The sequence below is a fragment of the Sus scrofa genome, chromosome 14 (assembly GCF_000003025.6).
Source record: "Sus scrofa isolate TJ Tabasco breed Duroc chromosome 14, Sscrofa11.1, whole genome shotgun sequence".
NCBI classification, from domain to species: Eukaryota; Metazoa; Chordata; class Mammalia; order Artiodactyla; family Suidae; genus Sus; species Sus scrofa.
This window is the reverse complement of record NC_010456.5, coordinates 82,385,453-82,413,319: the sequence shown is the minus strand read 5'-3', so window position 1 is coordinate 82,413,319 and position 27,867 is coordinate 82,385,453. Positions and strand designations below refer to the sequence as shown.

The 27,867-nt window shown below is 41.6% G+C and overlaps 1 protein-coding gene across 2 annotated transcripts in view; it reads right to left on the bottom strand.

The window, feature by feature from the left end:
• The window catches only part of SH2D4B (SH2 domain containing 4B), an 89,193-nt gene that overhangs the window by 53,917 nt on the left and 7,409 nt on the right, over nt 1-27,867 (bottom strand). Inside the window, exons 2-3 of one of the 2 annotated variants that reach the window (XM_021072860.1) lie at nt 10,016-10,178; nt 8,668-8,815 (exon numbers count right to left, since the gene is read on the bottom strand). In XM_021072860.1, the coding sequence (XP_020928519.1) occupies nt 8,668-8,815; nt 10,016-10,178 (311 nt within the window). The remainder of the gene's footprint in view (nt 1-8,667; nt 8,816-10,015; nt 10,179-27,867) is intronic. The other variant, XM_005671149.3, reaches the window with a different exon arrangement.

Sequence of the window (27,867 nt, the reverse complement as noted above, 5' to 3'; positions counted from 1 at the left end):
ATGAGGGAGCATGATAATGTGAGAAAAAAAAGAATGTATATATGTATGTGTAACTGGGTCACCATGCTGTACAGTAGAAAATTGACAGGACATTGTAAACCAGCTACAATGGAAAAAAATAAAAATCATTATTTAAAAAAAAAAAAAAAACTACTCTTCTGTCTACAACTGTGTTGGATGAAAAGGCACAAAGTTTCAGTTGCCCAGGATGAATACATTCTGGAGATCTAATGTATAGCATGAGGACTATAAGTTAACACTGTATTGTTTTTTGTTTTTTCTTTTTTATTAGGCACTGGAAATTTTAAGAGAAATGGAAACAGATTTTGAAAATTACAAACTTTTATAAACACAAAGTTTCAAATAAGGAAAGATGAAATAGACTCAAGTGATCATGATGAGATAAAAGAGAGGAGCAATTTCTAATCAAACAGTGGGTTGATTAATGTAGTCATTCCACAATAATCTACTGATTATCTACTGTGTCCAGACTTTGTTAGTGGCAGAATATCCGGAAAGAAGGCAAGTAAGTGCCCTGTCACAGAAGACTGAGACTACAGGTGCACAACAGCAAGATTAGTGCACACTGCTGAATATTATCAGGGAGACATACTGAATATGATGTACAGAAATGCAGGGTATCAGCTTCACCTCTGAAAGGTGAGATCATTAGCTTTCTGTACATTTAAAAAACATTCTCATTCAAGATCATCACTCGAATCTTTGACGTCAGTGAAGGCTACTTTTTGGAATTACCCAAGAAATCTCTAGAGCTCAGCATTCACACTTTTATTTAGGCTTTTTAAAATTTCAATTGAATTTATCATCTATATACTAAATCTGTATATGAACGATAGCACTGTATTGTATACTTGAAATTTGTTCATAGTAAACCCTAAGTATTCCCACCACACACACACACACAGGTCACTAGGTGAGTGATAGATATGTTCATTATCTTGACTGCATAATCATTTCACAGTGTCTATGTACATCAGAATATCCCATTGTACCCCTAAAATACATACAATTTTTACTTGCCAAATACACTTCATTAAAGATGGAAAAGAACTACTACCAGTACATAGATAGATAGATAAATAGATAGATAGATAGATAGGTAGGTAGATAGACAGACACACAGACAGACACACAGACAGACACACAGACAGGTGAACGGATGGCAGTGCCACTGTTCACTCAGTGCTTTTCTCTTGAGAGCGGGACAACACCTAGGAGACAGAAACCTGAATCATCTTCCATCTCAAAGGAAAATAACTGGTCACTTCCTGTGACAAAGGCAAGGCTCTTCTTCACATGGGGGGGATGACAAAAGAAAACATTTGCAACTACGATAAAGAATACTGCAGCTTTCTCTCCCTGGTCTGGCTAAAATGATCAACCTTCACAACTGACATTGCCTGAAAACCCTCACTGTTGTTGCTACTTTCAGAACCCTTGGACCCTTCCGTGAGCACTGAAGAAGAGGCCGTCTTTCTCAGGTCTAGCAGCCAAAGGCCAATGCAGCCAAATGGCAGATAGACAGACACCCACCTTCCACTTTAGGAGTCGATTGCCTTTTTCTGGCAAGCCCAAAGCCCTCTGAGCTGTCCAGCTTATTCAATTACCCTTCTCCTGATAACCCTTCCGTAACAGCACACCACAGGAGCCCACAGAGGCCCAGTGCACCTCACCCCAAGGGAAAATGTCAGGGAGACAGATGCTTTTGCTGGAAGCATAATCGTTTTTGGGTTTGGTTTTTTTTTTGGTTTTTTTTTTTTTTTTTTTGGTCTTTTTGCTATTTCTTGGGCCGCTCCCACGGCATATGGAGGTTCCCAGGCTAGGGGTCGAAACGGAGCTGCAGCCACCAGCCTACGCCAGAGCCACAGCAACATGGGATCTGAGCCGTATCTGTGACCTACACCACAGCTCAAGGCAACACCAGATCCTCAACCCACTGAGCAAGGCCAGGGATCTAACCCGCAACCTCATGGTTCCCAGTCAGATTCTTTAACCACTGGGCCACAACGGGAACTCCGGCATAATCATTTTTGTTTTTAGCCTGGCCTCAGGGACACTGTCATGCCTTGTGGGATGACGTACTCTCAAAGGGCGGGGCCAAGCCTGTGTCCCCATCTGTCCTCCATCACCAGTTCCCAGCACAGGGCCTGGCATATAGTAAGTGCTCCATAAACACTGACCAGAGAGTGAGTGAATTAACGAATTGATGAAGAGAGGGTTTGTGATGATACATGACAGGGAAATAGTAAACCACACTATGTCATCTGGCTGATACCAGCCTTATCCAGGAGAAACTCAGATAAAGGCTAAAATTTTCTAGAGAAAATGGTTTTCCCACCACTCATAACCTGCTTGGGAATAAAGCAGCAATGGTTTCTCCAGTTGTGGGGGATGTCACCAGGTGGCCAAAATGAACTCCAGCCTTAAAGGAGAAAAAAACAAAAAGCCAGAAAAAAAGCAAATTTTGTCTGGCCTCATGATCTTTTTTCTTAAAACAAACAAACAAACAAACAAACAAAACAAAGCCAAAAAAAAAAAAACTTCTTTATACATGTAAATTGCATTCAAATGATGCCAGCTACAACAGAATGGTTTTTAAATACAGGTTTCCAGGAGTTCCCGTCGTGGCGCAGTGGTTAATGATCCGGCGTTGCCGCGAGCTGTGGTGTAGGTTGCAGACGCGGCTCGGATCCCGCGTTGCTGTGGCTCTGGCGTAGGCCGGTGGCTACAGCTCCGATTCAACCCCTGGCTTGGGAACCTCCATATGCCGCGGGAGCGGCCCAAGAAATAGCAACAACAACAACAACAACAAGATAAATAAATAAATAAATAAATACAGGTTTCCAGATGACTGTATCCTCTGTCTTGAAGTTCCCTCTACAACCCTACATAGGGTTCTGGGGTTCTCCCTCCCCACCCCATTTTCTAAAAAGAATTCCATGTGACCAGGAGAATTCGAAGAACCTGCCTACATTCTCAACACAGGCTGCCCAGAGTGAGCCTAGCCAACCTCCCTCCACCACCAGGCTTCTCATCCAGTTTCTCTCCTCTTCTCCAGCCCCTAACCTTCTCCCCTTTCTAGGTGGGAAAAACAAAAACAAAACCCCTCCGCACAGCTATTCCAAGCACATTCTCTTTCCTCTAAGTCTGCATTCCTTCCCAGCTCCCCATGGCAAGAGGAGGGTGCCCACCCTCAGCCTGGGGCTCAGATGCTTTGCCCTCTGCTTTCCCTCATCCCGGCATCTAATTGATGCCAAGCCTTGTTGATTTCACCACCACTGTTTCTCTACATCCATCTCCTTCTATCTCTCCGTAGTCACAGACTCTGTCCAGACCTTCATTTCCCACCTTGACCATTGCAATGATCTCTTAACTGGCCTCTCCCCACTCCTAAATACTGAAATCACACCAACAGCACCAGTGATCCTCATAAAACTTGACTCATCCAGGCCTTTCTGGATCCTCACAGAGAACAATCCACCTCCTTCTCGTAGCACCCAAGGGCTCCACAGCCTACCTTTACAGGTTTATGTCTTGTTCCACCCATCATGTGCATTCTTCTCTGCCCCCAGCAGAGAAATAGTAAACCACACCATGTCGTCTGGCTGATACCAGCCTTATCCAAAAGAAACTCAGATAAAGGCTACAATTTTCTAGAGAAAATGGTTTTCCCACCACTTATAACCACAGGAATCCTTTCCTTTTCCTGTCTTGGCTCGTGCCAGGACTCTTGGAGGGACCATTGCCCTCTATTTTCTCCCAGGCATGGTTGGGGATGAGGGCTGCTCATAGAATTGTCTTTCCCTGGGCACCCTGGAAGCTTTATCAGAGCAGAGAGTTTACTACTTCCATCACCATCCTCCCCCAAACAACATGCACTTGGGTTGTCAAGGGGGAATAAAAAAGTATTAAATTAGATGAATGTGGTTGGTGCGTTGCTGTGTGCAAGACTCACATTATGTTAGAATCTTGGTGTTGAGACACACAATAGCAATTATGTAAACCAAACTCTAACCTGATGCATAAATCCCTTTGGCAAAGCTGTTGCAGTTATTTATTGCTAAGTAATAACAAAACTATCAGAAAATTTTGTGGCTTAAAACACAACCGTTTTATGAGTTTGTGACTCTGTAGATTACTGATTCAGGACAGGCTTGGCTGGGTGGCCCCTCCGCTCCACCTTGTGTCAGCTGAGGTGAGTCACTTGGCTGAGGTCACTGACTGGAAGAACCACAAAGGTGTCACTCACATGCCTGGTCCCTCTGTGCTCCTCCCTGTAACCTCTCTCTGTTTGACTAGCCTGGTGTCCTTGCAGCCTGGGAGCTGAGGTGCAGGGCTTGTCATGAGGCAGCTTCCAAAAGTGAGCATTGTCACGGGGCAAAGTTGCAAATCCTTTACAGCCCATCCTCAGAAGTTACAGTCATTTCTACTGTAGTATAGACCAAAGCTAGCCCCAAGGCTAAAGGACACTCAGAGCAGGGGAAACAGACCCCACCCCTCAAAGGGAGGAGAGGCCAAGAATCCACCACCAGCCATCTTCAATCCACCACAGAGACCTTTTGAGATACTGTTTTAGCCTATCCTTAACCATATCCTGTGATGAAGAGCCCATCACAGTAGAAGAGCAGCCCATGGACAGACAGCTCTGACAAAAAATATCCCAGCTCATAAACATGGACCATCCAATGCCAGAGTCTGACCTGATGTTTCTTAATGAGCCCCTCCAGGGCCTTGTAGATGCTACTCGAATATCTGAGTTTCCTCAAAATGCAGACATCCCCACCAGGGTTACTATGTGTATTAAACACATTTTCCACACTTAGGAAATTAATTTTTAAAACAAACACATAAGAGCAATACCCTTCTTTGGAAATAACACCAAAAGCCTGTATTTGGGTCCTTCAGTGAAGCTGGGGGCCTGGCCACATGGCTTTACTGATCCCTCCATGAACCTGACACAGAGCATCCCACAATTTACATCCCTCTATCACTGAGGTTCTCGAGGATAACATCAACCACAAGATCTCTCCTGGGAATTCAATCCCTCATAATCTCCCTGGGAGCTGAGCCCTAGGACCCCAGCTCCCCGCAGAGATGGGAACAGGTGACTGTCACTGTTGGAGATAAATAAAAAGACTTGGTCTTCCTGGGAGTTCCCTGGTGGCCTGGAAGGTTAAGGATCTGGCTTTGTCATTTCTGTGGCACAAGTTTGATCCCTTGCCCAGGAGCTTCTGCATGTCTCAGGCACTAACAACAACCAAAAAAGCACTGATTTTCTTCCTCAGCAGATTATTTAAATCATATGCAAAACAATATGCACTTCCTCTGTGGCTTCATCATAACTACTCAGTGTTGTTTCTGCAACAGCTCTGGTTTGATCCCTGGGCCAGGAACTTTCATATGCTGCGGATGTGGCCACATGTATAAAAAAAATTCAGTAGTACAAACTAAATATCTCTCCACTATGGACTGGATTTGATTGCTATTATGGAATTACTGTTCATTTCAATCAGTGTGATAATGATTATTGTAGCTAAAACAGGAAATGTCCTTTTTCTTGGGAGATTCAGGCTGAAGGATTAAGGTTTGATCAGGAGGCAGCAAACTAAGGCTCCCAGGTCAAATCTGGCTGATGTGTATTATTTAAAAGCTTTGTTGGACCAAGCCACACCCATTTGTTTACATACTGTGTGTGGCTGCTTTTGTGCTACAGTGGCCTGGTGGAATAGTTGTGACAGAGACAGTAATACCCACAAAGCCTAAAATATTGATTATCTGGTCCTTTAGAGAAAATAGTTTGCTAACTCCTAGGTTAGAGTATACTATATCTGCAACTGTCTTTCAAATAGTTCAGCAAAACCACAGCAACAAAAAAGGGTGCACACGTGTACGTGTGTGTGAGTGCGTGTATGAGTGTGTGTGTGTGGTTAGGAGGAAAGAAATGAGGAAAGGAAAGAGAGGAAATGAAAATGAGACAAAATATTAATAATTGCTAAATGTAAGTGGAAAATATACAAGTATTCACTTTATTTTTCTTTCAAGTTTGAATTTTGTTTGGTTTTTTGTTTGTTTTCTAATTTTTTGGACCACACCCATGGCATGGGTAACTTCACAGCACCACAGCAGCAACCTAGGCCACTGCAATGACTACGCTGGATCCTTAACCTCCTGCACCACAGGAGAACTCTTGATTTTTTTTTTCATTTTTTAAAGTTTTACTGAAGTATATTTAATTTACAATGTTGTGATTATTTCCAGTGTACAACGAAGTGATTCAGTTATACATGTACACACATCCATTCTCCTTCATATTCTTTTCCCACATAGATTATCACAGAATATTGGGTAGAGTTCTCTGTACTACACAGCAGGTCCCCATTGGCCAATCACAGAATATTCTATTCTTTTTAAGGCCGTACTTGTGGCATATGGAAGTTCTCTGGCTAGGGACTAGACCCCAGCTGCAGTGGAAGGCCTGCACACACAGCCACAGCAATGTGGGATCTGACCCCCATTTGCAACTTACAACACAGTTCACAGCAACACCGGCTCCTTAACCCACTGAGCAAGGCCAGGGATCGAAACCACATCTTCATGGACAATATATCAGATTCTTAATCCACTGAGCCACAATGGGAACTCCTGAATTTTTTAAAAATAAAGTGTTTTGAGAGTAAACATTGCTTCACTTAAAAACTCAAAAGAATATCCTAGGGAAAAAAATGTAATTCATGGGAAACTTAAATTAGACTGATAACAATAGTAATATATAACTACCAACTGCAATAGGTTTAAAAATAATGAGCACAATTACAATAGCAATAAAAAAATTAAACTTAAAGTTTAATTAGAAAAGAAATGTAAACCACTTAAATAAAATAATAAATTTTACCAAACTCCAAAAAAATAGAAGGCCATAGGGATACATATTATTGAGAATGTTTGGGATTGAGTAGCCAATGCATTTAGAAGTGTTAAAAAAAGAACCTAAATCAAAGCCAGAAAGAAAAAAGCTTTGAATAAAAGGAATAACCTACTACATTCCTGAACAAGAAGATTTAATGGTTTAGTATCATAAAAACATTCATTCTCCACAAATACCGCTATAATGTTGATGACAATTCCAATCAAAACCATCATGTGTTTTTTTTTTTAATGTTGTGAGGAGAAGGGGATAGTGAGAAAATAATTTTAAAGTATCTCTAATAGGAAAAATGGATGAGATTAGCCAAGGACATTTTAGAAATGAAAAATAATGATAGACTCTGACTTAAATAAATGGTAAAATTTGTGTTAAAGCTACGTATAATTAAATAATTTAATTTGGCTCAGGAATAATCAGTCAATGAAGAAAAATCCACAGAGACACAAAAGTAAAAAGTAAAAATCAAAGCAACAAATCCAATGAGAGGAGAGAAGATGGTTACACAGTAAATGATGTAAGGATAACAGCCTAGCCATTTGGAAGAAAATAAATGAGAGCTGAGCATCATACCACACTCCAAAGTGAAAGAAAATCAAGTGCAAAGAAATAAAATCAGGAAAGATATACAAAACAGTGTAGATTAGTATTTTTATAAGCTCATGATGGCACGGGTCCTTCTATACATAAAACAAATAAGAAAAAGATTGATATGGTTGGATAATAAAATTTCAATCTTCTGTACATCTCGAACCACTATAACCAAAATTAAGAAAACAGCAACAATAACCCTGAGAAAAATATTTGCAATATAAATGATATTAAGGGCCAATGTCCCCATTACCTAATCATTATGGGGGGGAGTTTTTAACAATTCAAAAATAGGCAGATGCCTTGTTAGCACAGTAGGTAGCATGTCAGTCTCATAAAAATTCAAAAATGGGCAATGCAATTAATAGACAATTTGCAAAATAATACAATTGTTAAGATTCAGCATGGTTATTATTTTTGCTTTTTGTTTATAGTATTTTCTGAGTTTTTACCCCCCAAAATGTATTATTCCTATAGGAAAAAACAAACAAACAAACTCAAAAAAGGGACCAGGAAAAAAATTTTCTTTTCAGGAAACCTAAGCTTCCTATCAGAGGACAGTATACCTCCTTTTCCAGCTCCAAATCCTCTCAGAATGAGTAGATAAGCAAGGTTACAAATAACCTCACAGACTGGACAGAAAATATACATTTTTCATCTCCTTGAATCAACCAAAAATCTCAAGTAGGATGTTGTTATTATCCTAATATTACAAACAAGAAAGTGAAGACTCAGAAAAATTCAGCAAGCTTCCCAAAGTCACACAGCAGTAAGCAATAGGGTTGGAACAGGATCCCAGGCTGGTGTGACCACAGACTCTTTTCAGGCCTCATTTCAGGACCCTTAGTTTGAGATGCAGAAGGCCTGCATTCTCATCCTGGCTCTGTCCCCAGTCACTACTATACATAGCCTTGGCAAGACTCTTCCCCTTTCCAAACCTCAATTTCCTCATCTCTACAATGAGAAGTGGATTGGCCCAAATGGTGTGTCAAGTTCCTTTCTGCTCAGACATGCTAGATTTCTATTCTCATAAAGCACTCACTGGCCAAGCACTGGCCCAAACCAGAGGTCACCCCCAGAGGCCTAGGGGCTGGTGCAGGTGGCCTCACACAGATTCGCATGCACTGACCCACCCTGAACTCCTCGTGGATGCGCTCTTCCAGGACTTTGGCAGCCTTGCGATCCTCCATCTCCACTTTCCACTTCCCCGCTAGGATCCGGGCTTTCTCATTGGCCAGAGCATCCCGGAATTTCTTGGTGATCTCTGCCTCCTTCTGTCTCCTTCCAAGAGAAAGACAGCAGGTATTAGATGGTATGGGAAAATGAAAGACCACATGCCGACAGAACTTCAAATAAAAACCATGTGCGATCATTCTTGGTCTATCAGAACGACAAATATCTGAGGTTCACAAAATTCGATGTTGGCAGAGGTGGAGAGAAATCAGCACTCTCTGGCATAGGAGTTTAAATCAGCTGAATTGCTTTGAGAGCCAGAAAAAAATATGCATAAATCCCATTTCTCACTCAAGTTTACAAAGGTGTAGGGAAGGGATGTTCATCAGAGGACTTTTGTAACACAAAAAATGGCAAACAACTCAAATGTCCCTCAACAATCCCAAAAAGAGGTTTCTCATGTAACAGGATTCTATACAGTAATCTTAAAAGAACGTTGTGGCTCTATATTGATCATTTTATCAAGCTGTGAATAAAGCAGTTTACAAAGCACATAGTGCTCAAATGCTCACTGTGGTTAGCTTAGGTGGTGGGTATTGGGTTGTTCTTTAATATATTCTTCATGGTTTTCAAAACTTTATACGTTATTACAATTTTATAATTAAAATCCTGTTATTAAAAATTGGGGGAAAATGTTGGAACCAAGTTCATACGGATTTCCAAGTCTGGCAAAAAAATGTTAAAAGTTGTTTATGAAAGAAGGTCCCACTGTGGCTCGGTGGTAATGAACCCAACTAGTATCCATGAGCATGCAGGTTTGATCCCTGGCCTTGTTCAGTGGGTTAAGGATCCGGCATTGCCATGAGCTGTGGTGTAGTCCAGTGCTACAGCTCCTCTTTGGCCCCTAACCTGGGAACCCCCATATGCCTTGGATGCAGCCCTAAAAAGCAAAAAAAAAAAAAAAAAAGTGAATTCAAATTGTTCTGCTGTCCTGCAGATAATTCAGTGTAAAAAAAAAAAAATATGTATTATCTCAATAAATCCAACTACATCCATATAGAAAAGGTGCTGTGATGACTAAACAACAAATGTGAAAACTGAGGCCTCAGGTCAGCTCACCACTAACTAGTGAAGCCAAGATTTGAACCCATGAGGTTTATGCAATGTAAGATCTTTGGTCACCTAATCTTAGCAAGCTCAAAACAGCCAGCCAGCTAACTGGCATCTCCTCCCTCCCACCCAGAACCTATTGTCCTTCATTTGAACCCACCCCAAATCTCTGTACTCTGGCCCCATCAGCACTCTCACCAGAGCTCCTTGGCCTCCCTCTGCGCCTGCAGACGCGCTCTCTCTGAAATCAGCTCCTCAGAGATCTCTTCATAGGGCTTGTCGCCAGGGCCTTCTCCCATGATCCAGACCCAGACCTCACCGTCTGCCCCCAGGAGCCACTGGATGTGCTTGTCACTTGCTGCTCCAACAGAAGGAGGAACAGGAAGGAAGAAAAACCAGGTCTGAGTTGTAGTGAGTAAGGAATGACTTAGGCTGCCCAGTGGTACACAGCCATCACACCATCTTACAAAACATGGTCCTATACAAAAGGGACTCCAAAGAGATACTGACCTGAGCCCAAGTCCACAGCCATCTCCCCCTCCCACTCCCTCTAGGGAATAATAAAGCAGCCAAGTCAGCCTGTTGGAGCAGGTGTTCAAGGTTAGAACTGGTGTCCAAAGCTCAGAGATGCTGAGATCTTCAGCAGAGAGGACATCGGGTGAGAGCACTGCACTTTCTGAAGGGGACTTGTGTCACTCCCAAGCCAAGGCAGGTAGGAGCCCATGAGCCTTTTCTCCTATCTATCTATCTATCGATCAATCGATCTATGTTTCTATCTATCTCTGCCTCTACGTGTCTCTTGCCACTGGCTGGAAAGAAGGAACTGGAGATGCCGGTGTTGTGAGATGAAGCAGTCAGGCCCCCGACCCACATCAGTCTGTAATAAAAGCAAGAAATAAACCTGTGTTGTATTAAGTCACTGAGATTTTTCAGTTTGCCTGTTTCAACAGACTCCACTGACAACCATGACTAAGGTGCTTCTGAGACAGGACTCTCAACTAAGTGCCTCTGCCTTAGCAGGGATGTTTGGCAGGCTGAATGGCTGGAGAACCACGGGAGGCAGAAGCTAAACATCTGGTAAAGTTGTTAGACACTGTAACTTAAAAAGCTGGGGTCACTGCTCAGGCGTAGGTTCAGTCCTGGGCCCAGAACCTTCCATATGCCGTGGGTGAAGCCAAAGAAGAAAATTAAAAAATTAAAAAAAAAAAAAAAAAGACAGACCCTCACGCTTTCTGAACCTGCCGCTCTAAGGGAAGAGACTGGAAAGGAGAACATTGGTTGTGGGTGTTGGTTGCGAGAAGCTGTGTTTGGCAAGTTGTTAAGGGAAAGAAATGAGTTCAAGAAAGAACTGAGCGCTATGCAAGAAGGAATGAAAGTGAATAGAGAGAACACAGAAATTTTGAAATTTGAAGGATTGGAAAAACTACCTCCTTTTAGGGCCCAGGGCAGGCTGGTTCCCGAAAGACATGGAACTCCTCTGATGGGCAACCTCCCTGAGGCCCTGACAAACCCTTGGACTGCGTGGCTGCCTGGAATACCTCCACCCAACCTGCCTACCCCAGCTCCTTCACTCAAGGTCAGGCCTTACTGCAGTGTGATGGCTCTCTCAGCCTCCTCCAGCTCCTTGCATTTTTCGCTCATAGGCATTTCCTGAATAAAACCCTTGTGTGATTAATCCCAACCTTGTCTCTGCTCCTCAGAGGAGCCAGGCTACTAAATGCACACTAAGAATGCAATCTCTCACACTTATTTTTCAAAACCTAACACATGCAATCTTCCGTGGAAAGGCAGAGGTATGTACATAAAGAGGCAAAGAAAAACAGTCCCTTTGTAAAATATGTCTAGAGAAGAATAAATGATGGTGCTACTGGCACATGGAAGCACACAGATTGGAAGCCTCCTAAGTTTCTGAGTCTGAGACTTAAATGCCCTCAGGCACCCAACCTGGACGACCAGGAGGCAGTTCTCCGAGGCCATCCTGGCCCGAGGAGGGTGAGATCCTCCACAATTCACTCCAGATACAGCCAAGGGGAATAAGGAACAAGGAGGAGCCTCCAGGGCACAGACAGCATCCATTTGCAGCTGTCCCTTCGCTCTGAGGGCAGGGGGACCCATCAGAAACTGACCTGGAGGATTTCAGGGTATCCAGACTAGTGACTGAGGGGGTCTCCCATGCCCCCTTTCCTGCAGTGGATATCCCAACCCTGCTCCCCCACTGTATACTGTGTCTTAAAGGTGGGCCCTGTTAGGATGGCATATCTTTTTAGCCAAATCAAGACCTTCGAGGGACTCATGCAGAACACGTGCAGACTGTGGGCTTTGGGCTGGGTGCAGGGACCTGGTGAGATTTGTAGGCATCCCCCACTAAGGAGGCAGTGAGTGTATTTATGTGGAGAACAAAATGTGTGACAAGAATCACACTTCGTGACAGTGACTATGTCCAGCACACCGGCTCCTCTCCCTGAGCACAATAGATGGCCACTTTTCTCAGCTTCCCTTCAGTACCATGGGGCCATGTAACTGAATTCTGTTTTTTGGAACTGGGGAGGGAAGTGATTTGTGCCACATTCAACAAATTCAACTAAGGCTGCTCACAACTGATGTGCATTCTCCACCTTCTGTCTGTCTGTCTGTCTCTCTCTCTCACTCATCCACCAGAAAATAAATGACTCTAAGATAGTGGGGAAAAAAGCAGCTTGATCCATGAGTCAGTGTTTGAAAGCAAGCCATGCAGAGAGCTACCCAATCCTCAACAAATTATGATGTAATCAGAAATAACCTACTGAAATTTCAGCATTAATCTATTACAGAAGACAGCATTAATTACCCTGGCTAACATATGAAGGCACTGTTATTATTTTTAGTGTTTTTAAGGCAATATGATAATAGAGGAACATAACTTTGATGATGACTGCTAGAAACAGGGAAGCAACCACTGCTAGAAGTGCAGAACTTCCAGATTAATCGTGGGCAAATGTAAGTGATAGGAGACTTAAAAATCCTGCAAAAATAGTAAAGAGAAAACAACAAAATGTGTGGCTATTACAGTAAACACTGCCAGTTACCTCTTCACCATCCATTCAGCCACCTTCCTCCCTTATGAAAAACTGCAATTTTTAAGGGGAATAACAGAGATCCCTCAGTTTGGGGAGAGGCACGTTTCTACGCCAGCCCCAAAGGACAAATAAAACTGGTCTCAATCCATCATGTAATATTATTCTCATTGACAAGTAATCAATCTAGAAGTGATCGGATGCCCCCATTTCTGACAAAGGAGACGCAGGCAGAAATCCCAATGATAGGCTTTCCTTCTCTAAATAGAAGGTGAAGACTTCTTAGGAGAAATCCTTTCACTCCATGCTCTTTCACTTCACCTCCTTCTTCCTCCCTGGAATGAAGAAATGATGCTAGAAGCAGAAATGCAGAGAGATGAGGCCTTGATGAGTTGTTGAGTGGCTAAACTAGTCCACTGCAGTACACCTCCAAATTATCCCTTTTTTTTTTTTTTTTTTTTTTTGGCTTTTTCAGGGATGCCCCCATGGCACATGGAAGTTCCCAGGCTAGGGGTCAAACTGGAGCTACAATGATGTGGGATCCAAGCTGTGTCTTTGACCTACACCATAGCTCATGGCAATGCCCGGTCCCTGACCTAGTGATTGAGGCCAGGGATTGAACCCACATCCTCATGGATACTAGTTGGATTCATTTCCACTGTGCCATAACAAGAACTCTCCAGACTTCCTATTATTTAAGAAAAATAAGAAACTCTAGGGAATAAAGTTATGTAATTATTAAATGAAATGTGGCAGTATAAATATGAAATATTTATTTAATTAGGCAACTATTAATCATATATTCTGCTACTTATGGTCAAGCACATCCCTAACTGATACAGACAACAAACAAAAAATAACACAGAAACTCTAAGCCATGAGTATATTCATTAACACAAAAATGGGAATAGGCTTAATTTCCATATTAAAAAAATCTGAGACTGTCAGATATAAATAAAAATAAAATCCAGTTCTGTATTATTGAAACAAAACACACATGTAAAAGAGAAAAGGTTAAAAAATATAGTCAACAGCAGATTGTGCAAAAAGAAAGCAGAAGTAGCAATGTCAGGCAAAGCAAATTCAAGGACAAATGTGTTAAACAAGCCAAATAAGAATATTATGTGATAATAAAAGATGCAACCCACAAAGATATAACAGTCATAAAACTTTATCCTATATACAACATAGCAGACAACTGCATAAAACAAAAACTTCTAACAGTGCAAGAAGAATTTGAAAACGTATATATATTCATAGTTGAGAGTCTTACTCTATTTATTTCAGAAGCTGGTAGACCAAATAGATTTTAAAAATTAATAACATAGAGGATTTGAATAATATAGTTAACAAATTTTTCTTAACAACCACAGAACTTTACGCCTTAAACATTAAGAATATACTTTTAGAGTTCCCATTGTGCCTCAGCAGGTTAAAGACCCTACGTTGTCTCTCTGAGGATTCGGGTTTGATGTTCCACTCAGTGGGTTAAGGTCCACTCAGTGGGTTAAGGATTTGGTGTTGCGGTAAGCTACGGCCTGGGTTGCAAATGTGCCTCAGATCTGGTGGTGCCGTGGCTGGGGCATAGGCCCCAGCTGCAGCTCTGATTCAGTCCCTGGCCCAGAAACTTCCATGTGCCACAGGTGCAGCTGTGAAAAGAAAAAAGAAAAAAAAATAACATATTTTTTTCTTCTGATCTTGCAATTGTGACAAAAATGTTATAGGCCATATTCTCTAATAAAAACAATACAAAAATAGAAATCAGGGAGGGAAGACAGCCATCAAAAAATATCTCCTATTAAGCATTATCTCTGCAGTGGTGTGGGTTCGATCCCCAGCCTGGCACAGAGTTAAGGATCAGGCATTGCCACAGCTCTGGCAGTGAAGCTGCAGCTTGGATTCTCTCCCTGACCCAGAAACTTCCATATGCTATGGGTGTGATCAAAAAAGAAAAAAAAATCTCCTAGATAACCCATGGATCTTAGGGGAAATCAAAACTGAAATTACACATTATCAAGGGGAAAAATTGCAGCAAGAAATATGGGTAGAAGTAACTGTACACTCAAAAGAAAAATCATAGGTTTAAAGGCTTTTCTTTTTGATGTCCCAGTGAAGATAAAACATTGTTCTCCAAACACACAGCAATACAGACACAAAATAACAAGAAAAAAAGGCACAGAAATACAAGAAATGCCTCCATGGACTCCATACCAGGGAAGTGTGAAATCGTGAGCAGAGTAGGTCCTGAAGCAAACGGTGGGCACCAGGAATGTGACTCCCACAGAGAGGAATACAGGTTCTCCAGGTGAGACAAGGGCCTGAGTAGAATTGAGGTCAGGTTGCTGGTTAACGTGCTTGGCAAGTTCAAGAACAGCAAGGAGGCCACCATGGCTGCAGTAGAGTGAGCAAAAAGGACACTGGAAATGCAGCTGGAGAAGCAGCAGCTTCAGTTCATTCCACGTCTAATCATGGTAGACATTGTTGACCCTGGTAAAGACTTTGGGTTTATTCTTAATGAGATGGGAAGCCATTAGCAGTGGAGAGTGGGGAAAGTGGCATAATTTTACTTACATTTAAAAACGCTCACACTCCTTGTTATGTGGAATATAGATGGGGGACAAGAAAACCTGTGGGCCAATGAGCATTTGTAATAGTCCAGCGGATAGACAATCATTTCTTGACTAAGGCAGTCCTAGTGGAGAAGGTATAAAGTGGTTAAGACTTAGGATATATTCTGAAGGAAAAAGCCTTAAATCTATTTGCTTAAATTTTGGATATGAACAGGGAAAGAAAGAGAGCAAGAAAATTCCAACATTTCAGCCTAAGCAATGGAATGAATGGCCATATTACTGAAAGGAGCAACATGAAAGAAACAGCCTGGAAGTTCCTGCTGTGGTGAAACAGGATCGGCAGTGTCTCTGGAGCACAGGGATGCAGGTTCAACCCCTGGCCTGGCACAGTGGGTTAAGGATTCAGCGTTGTCACAGCTGCAGCGTAGGTCACAACTGCAGCTTGGATCTGATCCCTGGCCTGGGAACTCCACATGCCTCGGGGCAGCCAAAAGAAAGAAAGAAACAGCTTGAATAAATCAATTTTTCTGTTTGGGTCAAATTAAATTTGAGATGTCTATTAGACATCCAATAGGCAGTTGAATAAAAGCAGATTCAGGGGAGAGGCTAGAACTAAGATAAACTTTTTTGGAGGCATCAGTATACAGATATTTAAAGGCACAAAAGTGGATGAGAGCAGGTAGAGAGAGAGTTTAGGTAGAAAACAGAGGAGGTCAAAGGGTGAGAGCCCAGCACACTCCACCACTCGGTAGGAGGACCCCCAAGGAGACAAGGACAAAGCCTGTGAGGTAGGAGATCAACCAAAAGAGAGAGAAGTATCCCAGAGGCCAAGGGGAGAAAGAATTTCTGGAAGTATAGGGAGGTCAATCATGTCGAAGGCTACTGATGGGTCAGTGGGATGAAGACTGAGAATTGACCACTGGATTCAACAGCCTGGAGGTCACCAATGACCTTGACAAAGGTGGCCTCATGAGTTTGTGAAAAGGAGCACTTGGAAACTTGGAAACTTTTAGAGGAAAATATAAAAGCACATCATTATCGCTTTGGGGAAAGGAAGAATTTCTTCCATGAGACATAAAAAGAATAAACTATGAGAGACAATGTTGAATATTTGAATATCGATGAAAGCTTAAAATTTCTACACACAAAAAATGACATAAAGACAATTAAAAATCAAGCCACCAACTGAGAGAAGATACTTGAATACACAATACTGTCAAATGATTGCACCAATTAATAAAGCAATAGTAACAGCTAACAACTACAGAAGGCTTTTTTCTGCTAATCACAGTTAACAAATTTTACATGTATTAACTTATTAACGTCTAGAAAAATTTTTCTCTACTGGGTCCTGTGAGAGAAATAAGCCCTATAAAGCATAATTCGAATGACGACTTTTTTTTCTCAGTTCTCCTAAGAATAGTATAGAGGTAGCAACAGTCTAGGTGCATCATAGAAAAGTTAACTCACTGCATACAATATATTCTTTAGGGCAGTCATTATCAAATAATTTGCTCTCAAGACCCATTTATACTCTTTAAAAATACTGAGTATCTCAGAGTTCCCGTCATGGCTCAGTGGTTAACGAACCCGACTAGCATCCATGAGGAAGTGGGTTCAATCCCTGGCCTCACTCAGTGGGTTAAGGGCCCGGTGTTGCCTTGAGCTGTAGCATAGGTCACAAACACGGCTCAGATCTGGTATTGCTGTGGCTGTGGTGCAGGCACGTGGCTATAGCTCTGATTCAACCCCTAACCTGGGAACCTCCATATGCTGCAGGTGCATCCCTAAAAACACAAAAAGACAAAAAAAAAAAAATTGAGTATCTCAAAGAATTTTTGTTTATTTAGGTTAAATATCAAGATTTACTACAGTCAAAATTTAAGCTGAGAAAAAATTTACTATATGTTTATTTAAATAATAGTAAATCATTACATAAGATACATAATATTTTTATGAAAAAGTAGCTAATATTCTCTTTAAAAATCTAATTGGGAGAGCGGCCTTGTTTTCCATTTTTGCAAATCTATTTAATGTCCAGTTTAATAGAAAGCAGCTGAGAGTTCCCATCATGGCTCAGTGGAAATGAATCTGACTTGTATCCATGAGGACACAGGTTCAATCCCTGGCCTCGCTCAACGGGTTAAGGATCCGGTGTTGCAGCGAGCTGTGGTGTAGGTGGCAGACACAGCTCTGATTCGACCCCTAACCAGGGAACCTCCACATGCCACAGGTGCGGTCCTAAAAAAAAAGAGAAAAAATAGAAAGCAGCTGGATTTTCATATCTGCTTCTGCATTCACTCTGTTGCAATATGTAATTTTAGTTGAAGTAGATGAAAAAAATGTTTCACACAGACATATAGTTGGAAAAGAGAAGGAGAAAAATCTGTGATTTTTCCAGGCATTTATTGATAATCTTCTCTGATACTATGCTAAAACTGAAATGGCAGTTTCTTAAATGTTAGTTGTGATGTGAAACCTGAAACCATATCAATGAATTTTTTGTACTTTGTTATATTCAAATTCACTGGTCATGTTAATTTCTTCATTTTTGTTTTTGTCTTTTGTCTTGTGTCTTTTTAGGGCTGCACCCATGGCATATTGGAGGTTCCCAGGCTAGGGTTCTAATCGGAGCTACAGCTGCTGGCCTATGCCAAGGCAACGCTGGATCCAAGCCACATCTGCCACCTACATCACAGCTCATGGCAACGCTGGATCCTTAACCTACTGAGCGAGGCCAGGGATTGAACCCGCAACCTCATGGGTCCTAGTTGGATTCACTTCTGCTGCGCCACAAAGGTAACTCCTTAATTTCTTAGTTTTGAACAATGTATGTTACCACTATGAGAAGTTGGGTGAAAGGTGTATGGAACTTCTCTGAATATCTCTGTAACTCTTCTAAGAGTCTAAAGTTACTTCAAAATAAAAAGGTTTTTAAAAATTTTAAGCAAAATAAAATTAAAATCCATTGGTTTGTTTCGCACTTTGAATGAATCTTTTATTCATGAATGATTTTTGCAATATCACTCAATATTTTTCTTTGGAAAATATTGGTTCACTGGGTCAAGCAGATCTTCCAAATGTGGACCCATTTTATTTTACAATATCATAAAATCATATTTGTTAATATCACTGTGAACCTCAGAGAAAAACCTTCACATATTGGGACTCAAATAGGCTCAATGTGGCTGATACACGTTTTCCAAAACTTCTAATTTTTGCTTGAAAGCCGGAATTTTATCACTGTCATAAATTCTATCAGTTGTTTTCTTTGAAGTGACAGATTCACCTTATTCATTTTCAAATACCCAAGTGTGGGAAAAAAAACCTGAGAAATGTCAGTCTTCTTTTAAGGAAATATGGTGTTCTATGAATGAAGAGGCTAGTTCAGCACATAACTCAGAAAATCATATTGTGCTTTTCCTCAAAACACTCATCATACTTCAGTATGCAGCAGAAATGCTTTATGTATCCGTCCATTTGTCATAAAAACGAATGAGGTACACTGTTTAATCAAGGGGTGAAACCATCATTAATTTTACTGTGAGTGCATGATGATGCAAAAAACAATGAGAGAGTTCCCTGGTGGTCCAGTGGTTAGGACATAGCACTTCCAGCTCTGAGACACGAGTTCAATCCCTGGTCTGGGAACTGAGATCCCATCATGGCCAAAAGAAATAAGGAAATAGGAAGGAAGGAAGGAAGGAAGGAAGGAAGGAAGGAAGGAAGGAAGGAAAGAGAGAAAGAAAATACAATGACTATTGCTGCTAAGATATCAGCAGATTTACCTACTCTTGATTTCACATCAGCAGTGCAAGTGTAAACATGGTGAAATGGGCAAATAACATCTTAGTGTTACTGAGAAAATAGTTTTGACTTTGGACTACACTCGGAGAATCACTGCTAGGATACTTGGGTTTAATTTTATCACTTCTTTTTTTTTTTTTTTTTTTTTTTTTTTTAGGGCTGCACCTGCTGCATATGAAAGTTCACAGGCTAGGGATCGAATCAGAGCTGCAGCTGCAGGCCTATGACACAGCCATTGCAACATGGTATCTGAGCTGCATCTGCAACCTATACCATGGCAAAACGGGATCCTTAACCCATGAGCAAGGCCAGGGATCGAACCCACCCACATCCTCAAGGATACTAGCAGTGTTCGTAACCCGCTGAGCCACAATGGGAACTCCCTTATCACAGAATCTTGATTGGAAAAAATTTTTTCTAGAATATACAAAGAATCCTAATAAGTAAATAAGAAAATGATGAACAAACCTACAGGTGGGAAGAGAAGGGCAAATGCTCTTAGTTACCTACTGGTTACCCTCCCACCCTCCTTTCACTGCTTCCTTGTTTTTGGTAGGAAAAAAAGGTGTCATCAAAAGAGCAACATAAAGAGTTCCTGTTGTCACTCGGCAGGTTAAGGACACAACGTTGTCTCTGTGAGGACGTGGGTTTAATCCCTGGCCTCACTCAGTGGGTTAAGAATCCAGCACTGCCACAAGTTTTGACATAGGGCACAGATGTCGCAGTGGCTGTGGCATACACCGAAGCCACAGCTCTGATTCGATCCCTGGCCTGGGAACTTCCCTATGCTGCAGATGTGGCCAAAGGAAAAGCAATATGTTTGCCTAAAATTCGCATTTTCTCAGTTTCAGGTGGCCATGTGACAAAATTATAGCCATTGAACGTAAGTAGAAAGTGGTTAGAGAGTTGTGAGAAATGTTTTGCTGTCCTGGTACAGACACCTCCCAGGCTTTCTTCCCCACTATTCTTCATGATTGGAACACAGATGTATAACTAAGAAGCACAAAAACCACCTGAAAACCCAAAATACAGAGCCACCATCTGAAGACCACAAAAGAAGAGCCAGAGATGTTAATGATATCACAAAGTCACTCACCCAGCTCAAGACTGCCTATTTCTAGATTTTTTTTGTCAGTTGGGGGGGAAAATCTATTTATGAAAGTCCCTGGTGATTGGATTTTTTTGTTGCTCACAGCTTAATACATTCTTGTCAGATTATTGATTGAAACAGACATTTCACCAGAGTGGAAACATAGATAGTAAACAAACACATTAAAGATACTTCACTTCATCACTAATTAGAGATAGGCATAGGAAAACAAGAGTGAACTATCATTTCATTCCTACAAGATCAGAAAGAGTGAAAAAGATTGGTGGGAAAACTCTTGGAAATGTTAAGGAGCAATGATGATTCTTACAAATTGTTGAGGGTAGAAGGCACGGATACAACCACTTTGAAGATTTTTGGCAATATTTAGTAAAGTTGAACATGCTACACATTATTATCAAGGAGTAGTACTTTCAGGTACGTAATTTACAGAATCTCCTGTACACGTGTCTAGAGAAACCTGAACAAGAGGTCTGTGAAAACATTGCCCAAAATTAAAAATTGGAAACAATATAAATACCCAATAAAGGAAAGCAGATAAATAAATTATAATGCAGTACACTATAGGAAAAAAAATAGGCTCAAACAACACAGAGATAAAAAAAACACAGAACTAAAAAATTAAATTCCGATTGCATGTAGTATAAGGTCATTCACATAATGATTAAGCAACATGTTGCTTACAAAATATGTATCAAAGTATGGAAGAGATATAAGAATGATACACATGGAATTTATAATAGGATCGCATACGGGGAGAGACATAGGGAGTAAAATTTTAGAAAAGCACTAAAGTGGTTCTCACCTGTATATGAAGTATTTAAATAAAAACAAAGAAGGCACTATTGTTTACACTGAATAAAGACATTATGGGTCCTTGAGTACTTATTTATTATTTTCTATTTTGCCTATATGTTTAAACATTTTAATGAGATATTTAAAAAGCTTTGTTTTAAAAAAGATATAACATGAATAAAATAAGTTTTCAATCTAAGACATTATAAAAAGAACAAAAAAATATGGAGTTCCGGTGTCATGGAGCAGCAGAAACGAATCTGACTAGGAACCATGAAGTTGTAGGTTCAATCCCTGGCCTCGCTCAGTGGGTTAAAGATCCAGCGTTGCCATGAGCTGTGGTGGAGGTCACAGATGCAGCTCGGATCCTGCATTGCTGTGGCTGCGGTGTAGGTCGCAAATGTGACTGGCTGTGGGTAGGCCGGTATCTGTAGCTCTGATTAGACCCCTAGCCTGGGAACCTCCATATGCCGTGGGTGTGGCCCCAAAAAGCCAAAAGAAAAAAAATTTGCTCTTTGAAAAAAATAAATTATGTTAAAATATATTTATATGTATACATGTGTTATATATATGTTACATATATGCCATGTATAAATATTTATTATGTGTATATGTGTATATATAATAAATATGGCATTAAGAATAAAAAAGACAATGTAAAACAATAAATGATTAAAAGAGAATATCATGTGCTAGTCTGTGTTAATGAATTTGAAAATATAGATATAGGCCTAAATCTTCATGACCTTAAATGAGACAATGGTTTCTTAGATATGACACCAAAAGCACAAAAACAAAAGAAAATAAATATAACTCGGACGTCATCAAAATTTGAAATTTTTTTTTTTTGTCTTGTCTTTTTAGGGCCACACCTGAGGCATATGGAGGTTCCCAGGCTAGGGGTCTAATCGGAGCTGTAGTCGCTGGCCTACGCCACAGTCACAGCAACACCAGACCTGAGCCACATCTGCAATCTACACCACAGCTCACGGCAATGCCAGATCCTCAACCTGCTGAGGATCCTCAACCCATCCCTCATGGATGCCAGTCAGATTCATTTCCACTGAGGCACGACGGGAACTCCGAAATTTGAAATTTAAAACCACTGTATTTCAAAAAATGCCATCAAGAAAGTAAAAGGCAACCCAAAGGGTGGGAGTAAATATTTACAGATCATGTATCTGATAAGGAACTTGTGTCTGGAGTATATAAAAATTCTTACAACTGAACAATAAAAGGACAATTCAGTCAAAAAATGGGCAAAGGATCTCAACAGATCCTTATATCCAAATAAGATATACAGATGACCAATAAGCATAAGGAAAGATGCTCAACCACATGCAAATCAAAACCACAATGATACAGCTCTTCACACTTCCCAGGATGGATTTAACCAAAAAACACAGATAATAGCAGGATGTGGGAAAACTGGAATTCTCATACACTGCCGGTGGGAAGGTAACATGGAGCAACTGTTTTGGCAAACATTCTGCCAATTCCTCAAATTATTAAACATAAAATTATCAAATGACCCCACAATTCCACTTCTAGGAACACACCCAAGAGAAATGAAAAGATATGCCCAAACAAAAACTTGTAAATGAATGTTTATAGAAACATTATTCATAATAGTCAAAAGCAGAAAAAAAACAAATATCCATTAAAACATGAATGGATTAAAAAAAAATGTAGTACATCTATATAGTGGAATATTATTCAGCCATAAAAAAGAATGGCATGCTGACACATGCTACATTATGGATGGGTCATGAAAACATCCTAAGTGCAAGAAGTCAGTCACAACAAATCCACATATTATATTATTCTACTCATTTGAAAGTCTAGAATAGGGAAATCCATAGAGATATAAAGTAGATTAGTGGTTGCTAAGGGCTGGGGCAGGGAGAGAAGATCTGGGAGGTAATAGTTAAAGTGAATGGGTTTTCTTAAGACCATGAAAACACTCTAAAAATGACTGTGGTAATGGTTGCATATCCCAGTGAATATACTAAAAACCATTTAGTTGTACACCTTAAATGGATGGCTTGCATACACTAAGTGGATGACTTTTACCTCAATAAAGCTGTCTTTGACAACAACCAAAAAAGGTCTTCTGGTAATTTATAGGATAAGTAGGGGGGAAAATTAGGGTATAGAGATCTAAACAATATATCAACAAACTTAGCCTAATTGACATTTATAGAACGCTGCCAACTACAGCAGAAAACTTTCAACAAGATAGATCATATTCTCAGCCATTTTTTTAAAAGTTAACAATTATAAATGTTTGAAATCATTTATGATCTGTATTAAGACTCCAACCATGGTGGCCAGACAATAAGCACATCTATGAAATGACAGAATAAAAATAAATGCTCCGTAGGGCCCAAAGTCCCATCATTTTGAAAGAACATTGGGGAAACTGGTGTGGAAATGCACCCAAAGAATTTAAACCCCAAAGTCAAATGCAAAATCTGGTTCCAAATGGAAGAATCCTGGGAAGCTTTGCTGATTTTTATGTGAGAAAAACCTGGAAAGCAGTAATGCTAGCCCCTGGCAGAGATAACAAAGGGGCAGGCAGCCACCAGCAACCTGCTCCTTCAGCCCAGCCCTTGGGAGGAGAGCTGAGACCTGGGTCAGGTTACAGGCAATCAGGAGATAACCAGCTGCTGGCCTTTCTCAGAAACTGTCCCTGCTGGCCTCCAGGTGGAAGGGGAAGCAGTCAGGTGGACAGCTGGGAAGGAGGAGGTGGCCGACATGAAGCAAGGGCGGGGGGACTATGCCTGGGGTAGCTCAGCCCAGCCTCCCCCAGCTGGGGCCATGCAGCAGGCAGGAGAGGGTCCTCCCTCCATCCAGAGCTGAGCAAAATTCAAACAGCCCACGGGCTTCTGGCAGCATTCGGGAGATAGCTGGAGGATCAGGGCCGGGGTGGAGAGTGGGGCGGGGGGTGGGGGGGGTGGACAGAAGAGCCAGTCTTTATCTGCCTCATCCCCATGGACCCAAGCTCCTCCAGAATCTGCAGAAACCCTGTCCCTCTTTATATGACCCTCCTCAGCCACATAAGAGAGAAGCTCTTTCCCTAAATCTTCATCATTATTACTATGAGACGACTTTAACGTTTGCCAGTATTACTGCTTTCATTTGCAATGATGTGCTTTACTAGTGAGGTTGAATACCTTTCCACATGGTCCTCATGACTGAAAATTTCACTCCAGTGAATGGCTGGCTTGTTCGTGTCTTTTCCCCATTTTTCTATTTCTTTTGTCTTTTGCTAATTGATTTAAAGAGCTTCTATATGTTCTCTGTTTACAAGTCCTCTGCCTGTTATATACATTGCAAATATTTTTTTCAAACTTATCTGCTGTTTTGTTCTTTTTAAAACTCAGTGTGGTATCTTTTATTAAGAAGATTATTTAAGACTGGTCATATTTATCTCTAGTTTCTTTTTTTTTTTTTTTTTCCCCTTGTTGTGTCTTGTTTTTCCCTCACTCACAGCATATGGAAGTCCTAGACCAGGATTCAAACCCATGCCCAGAGCAGCAACTCAGGCCACCTCAGTGACAACACTGGATCCATAACCTGCTATACCACAAGGGAACTCCCTTCTTTTGCTATTTCTATCATTCTGCTTGTTTTTGCTTTTTCTGCATTGGTCTTTAATCACCTGGAATATGTCATTTCCCATGGTAACAACTGTGAGGAGAAAGATGCCAAGAGTCTCCTTTTACTGAAATAACCGAATTTCCTCCAATTTACCGTAAAAAGTAAAGCCACACAAGGAGTAATGATTTTACAGACACAGGAAGGTCCCACCCACACTCTCATCCCTGAGACTCCAGAAAAGCCGAGGATGGCCAAGCAATGATGGAGCTGGTCCCATAGCCTGGGTCTGTTGGGATCGCTTCAGAAGAGGCTGAACAAACTGCAAGGGCACCTGCCAGCAGAGGCAGATGGGGGTTGGGGTGAGAAAAGGAAGAAGGTGGAGGTAGCTTGGCTCTTCCACGCCCCATGTGACAGTGGACACTTTCCCACTTGTTGAAGCTTTTTGAACTCTCCCAACAACTGGTGGAAAGGGTTGTTATTCCCATTGCACAGGTAATGCTCCAAAGTCACCCCAGTGGAACCAAGATGAAAATCCAGGGGGCTTGGTTCCATTCCACCATCCCAGAGGCATGTTGAAAATAGCATCAACCCCACCAAAAGGTGGAGAAGTGATCTATGACATTGTCATTTGCCACCCTTGAGCCCTTAGGAAAAGAGCTGATGGCACATCCCTTTGGATATGGAAGTCTGGAAAAGTCTGGCAAGGTCTTTGCCCCCCTCATATACCCGTAGAGCTTCAGTGCCTATCTGCAGGGGTCAGATGCTAGGACATCTCTCTAGAATCAGCTGGACAGCCCAGTGTCAGCACAGATACACTTACGATGTTCCTCTTGCCTCACTTCAGGGCTCCCATGGGGAAGCGTACAGCAGCCCCACTGCTCATCTGCTGCCTTCATGGTCCCTCAGACCCACACTCAGCAGCAACTTACCAATTATCTTGGCATAGGGGACTTTCTACCTCTTGTCTACCTTGCACAGGACTCTGGACACCCTCCCCCACTGCCAAACTCTTCCTTTTCTCTCCCCATCACATATATTCTCTGAAAAAAATCAAACATTCTCCCTCCCTACAGAATTGTTCTTTGAATATTTGCACATGGACAGGAAATATTTTCTTAGCAAAAGGAATGGGGCACTACTGTGAGAAATTGGGAGGGAGTCTGTCAGTGGCCTCCCCAGCCCCTCCCCCCATGGCACTGTTCCAGAAACACTGCCCCCAGTGCCCAGAAAAGGGGCCATGAGCAACAGCTCCAAAGGGCTTCAATCCAGAAACCCACGGCATCCTCGTCCCTGATCCCCCAATATTCCTACACAGTCATCACTCCCTGAGTGGATCCACTGGGAAACTGTCAAAACTATTAAAAAAGAAGTTGAGGAGTTCCTGTCGTGGCTTGGTGGTAACGAACCCAACTAGGATCCAGGATCCATGAGGATGCAGGTTCGATCCCTGGCCCTGCTCAGTGGGTTAAGGATCCGGCATTGCCGTGAGCTGCGGTGTAGGTTGTAGACGCCTCTCGGACCCCGAGTTGCTGTGGCTGTGGTGTAGGCCGGCAGCTGCAGCTCTGATTCAACCCCTAGCCTAGGAACTTCCATAAGGTGGGGGTGTGGCCCTAAAAAGCAAAAGAAAGAAAGGGAGGAAGGAAGGAAAAGGAAGTTGAAGAAAATTAGCATGCCAGGGTCAGTAGTGTCCCATAACAATATGACAGCAAGAACAGGGACAGGGCAGGAGACAGCTTCAAAGGTGGATTTCCTTTGATGTTTAATGACTTCTGTGTGATGTGCTGAGAATCCTAACAGTGAGGAGTGTGCGGCTGGGTTAGCCAAATCACTTGTACAAGGGGGCCAAGGGGCAAGAGAATATTTACCATTTTCAGGAGTTTCTGTTGTAGCTCAGTGGGTTAAGAACCCAACACAATCTCTCTGAGGAGGCAGGTTCGATTCCTGGCCTCACACAGTGGGTTAAGGATCCAGTGCTGCCATGTCTGTGGTGTAGGCCAGCAGCTGCAGCTCTGATTTGACCCCTAGTCCAGGAACTTCCATATGCTACAGGTGTAGCCATACAAAGAAAAAAAAAAAGAATATTTACCACTTTCCCCTTAGAGAAAAAATGTGGGGAGCAAGTAGTGCAAAATGGAGTTAGTATCCAAATACTTATTGTTATTATGGTCTGATTATGAAACTACTACGGGCATAAAAAATGTCTTGAAAGATGAATCAGTAAACAAAATCGATCTAAAATTCTTCATTATACCAACGAAGTCATGGGGAGGGTGGGGAGGGATATCAAAATATCCTTAAGTTTCTCATCTTTAGTAGATAATGTTTCATTCCTGATAAAGATACAGAATCTGGATTCAAGTATATTTTTTAAGTAAGTTTTAAAATAACATACGCGGAGTTCCCGTCATGGCGCAGTGGTTAACGAATCTGACTAGGAACCATGAGGTTGCGGGTTCGATCCCTGTCCTTGCTCAGTGGGTTAAGGATCCGGCGTTGCCGTGAGCTGTGGTGTAGGTTGCAGACGTGGCTCGGATCCCGCGTTGCTGTGGCTCTGGCGTAGGCCAGTGGCTACAGCTCCGATTTGACCCCTAGCCTGGGAACCTCCATATGCCGCGAGAGCGGCCCAAAGAAATAGCAAAAAGACAAATAAAATAAAATAAAATAAAATAACATATGCTAGTTAATATACATTTTTTTGATAGACTCCCTTAAAACAAAATAGCATCAAAAGATATAGGGAGATGTACACTAAGCCAATGCAAAGAAAAAAACATAGCATTGGTCAAACTAAAATCTAAGTCTGAATCCTAAAACAGGAAATAAAAAGGAAATGACTCATGAGTGAAAATGTGACAGAATTGCCATTATATATATATTATAGATTGTATTTCAGCTTCTACAGCATATCCCAAAACACAGGTATGTTGAGATTTTTAGACTTTTACTGAAGATTTTTAAGGTCTAGAGGAGGGGTCCTACTGCACAGCTCACAGCTTTTTACTCAGAAGAGAAATCCTTTAATACCTGTCTCTTCAGTCAGGTCCCTCTGACACACCACACATGCAAGGATCTTAGCAGCTGCCCCCCCAAAGCCACCCCCAAACACATCCCTGG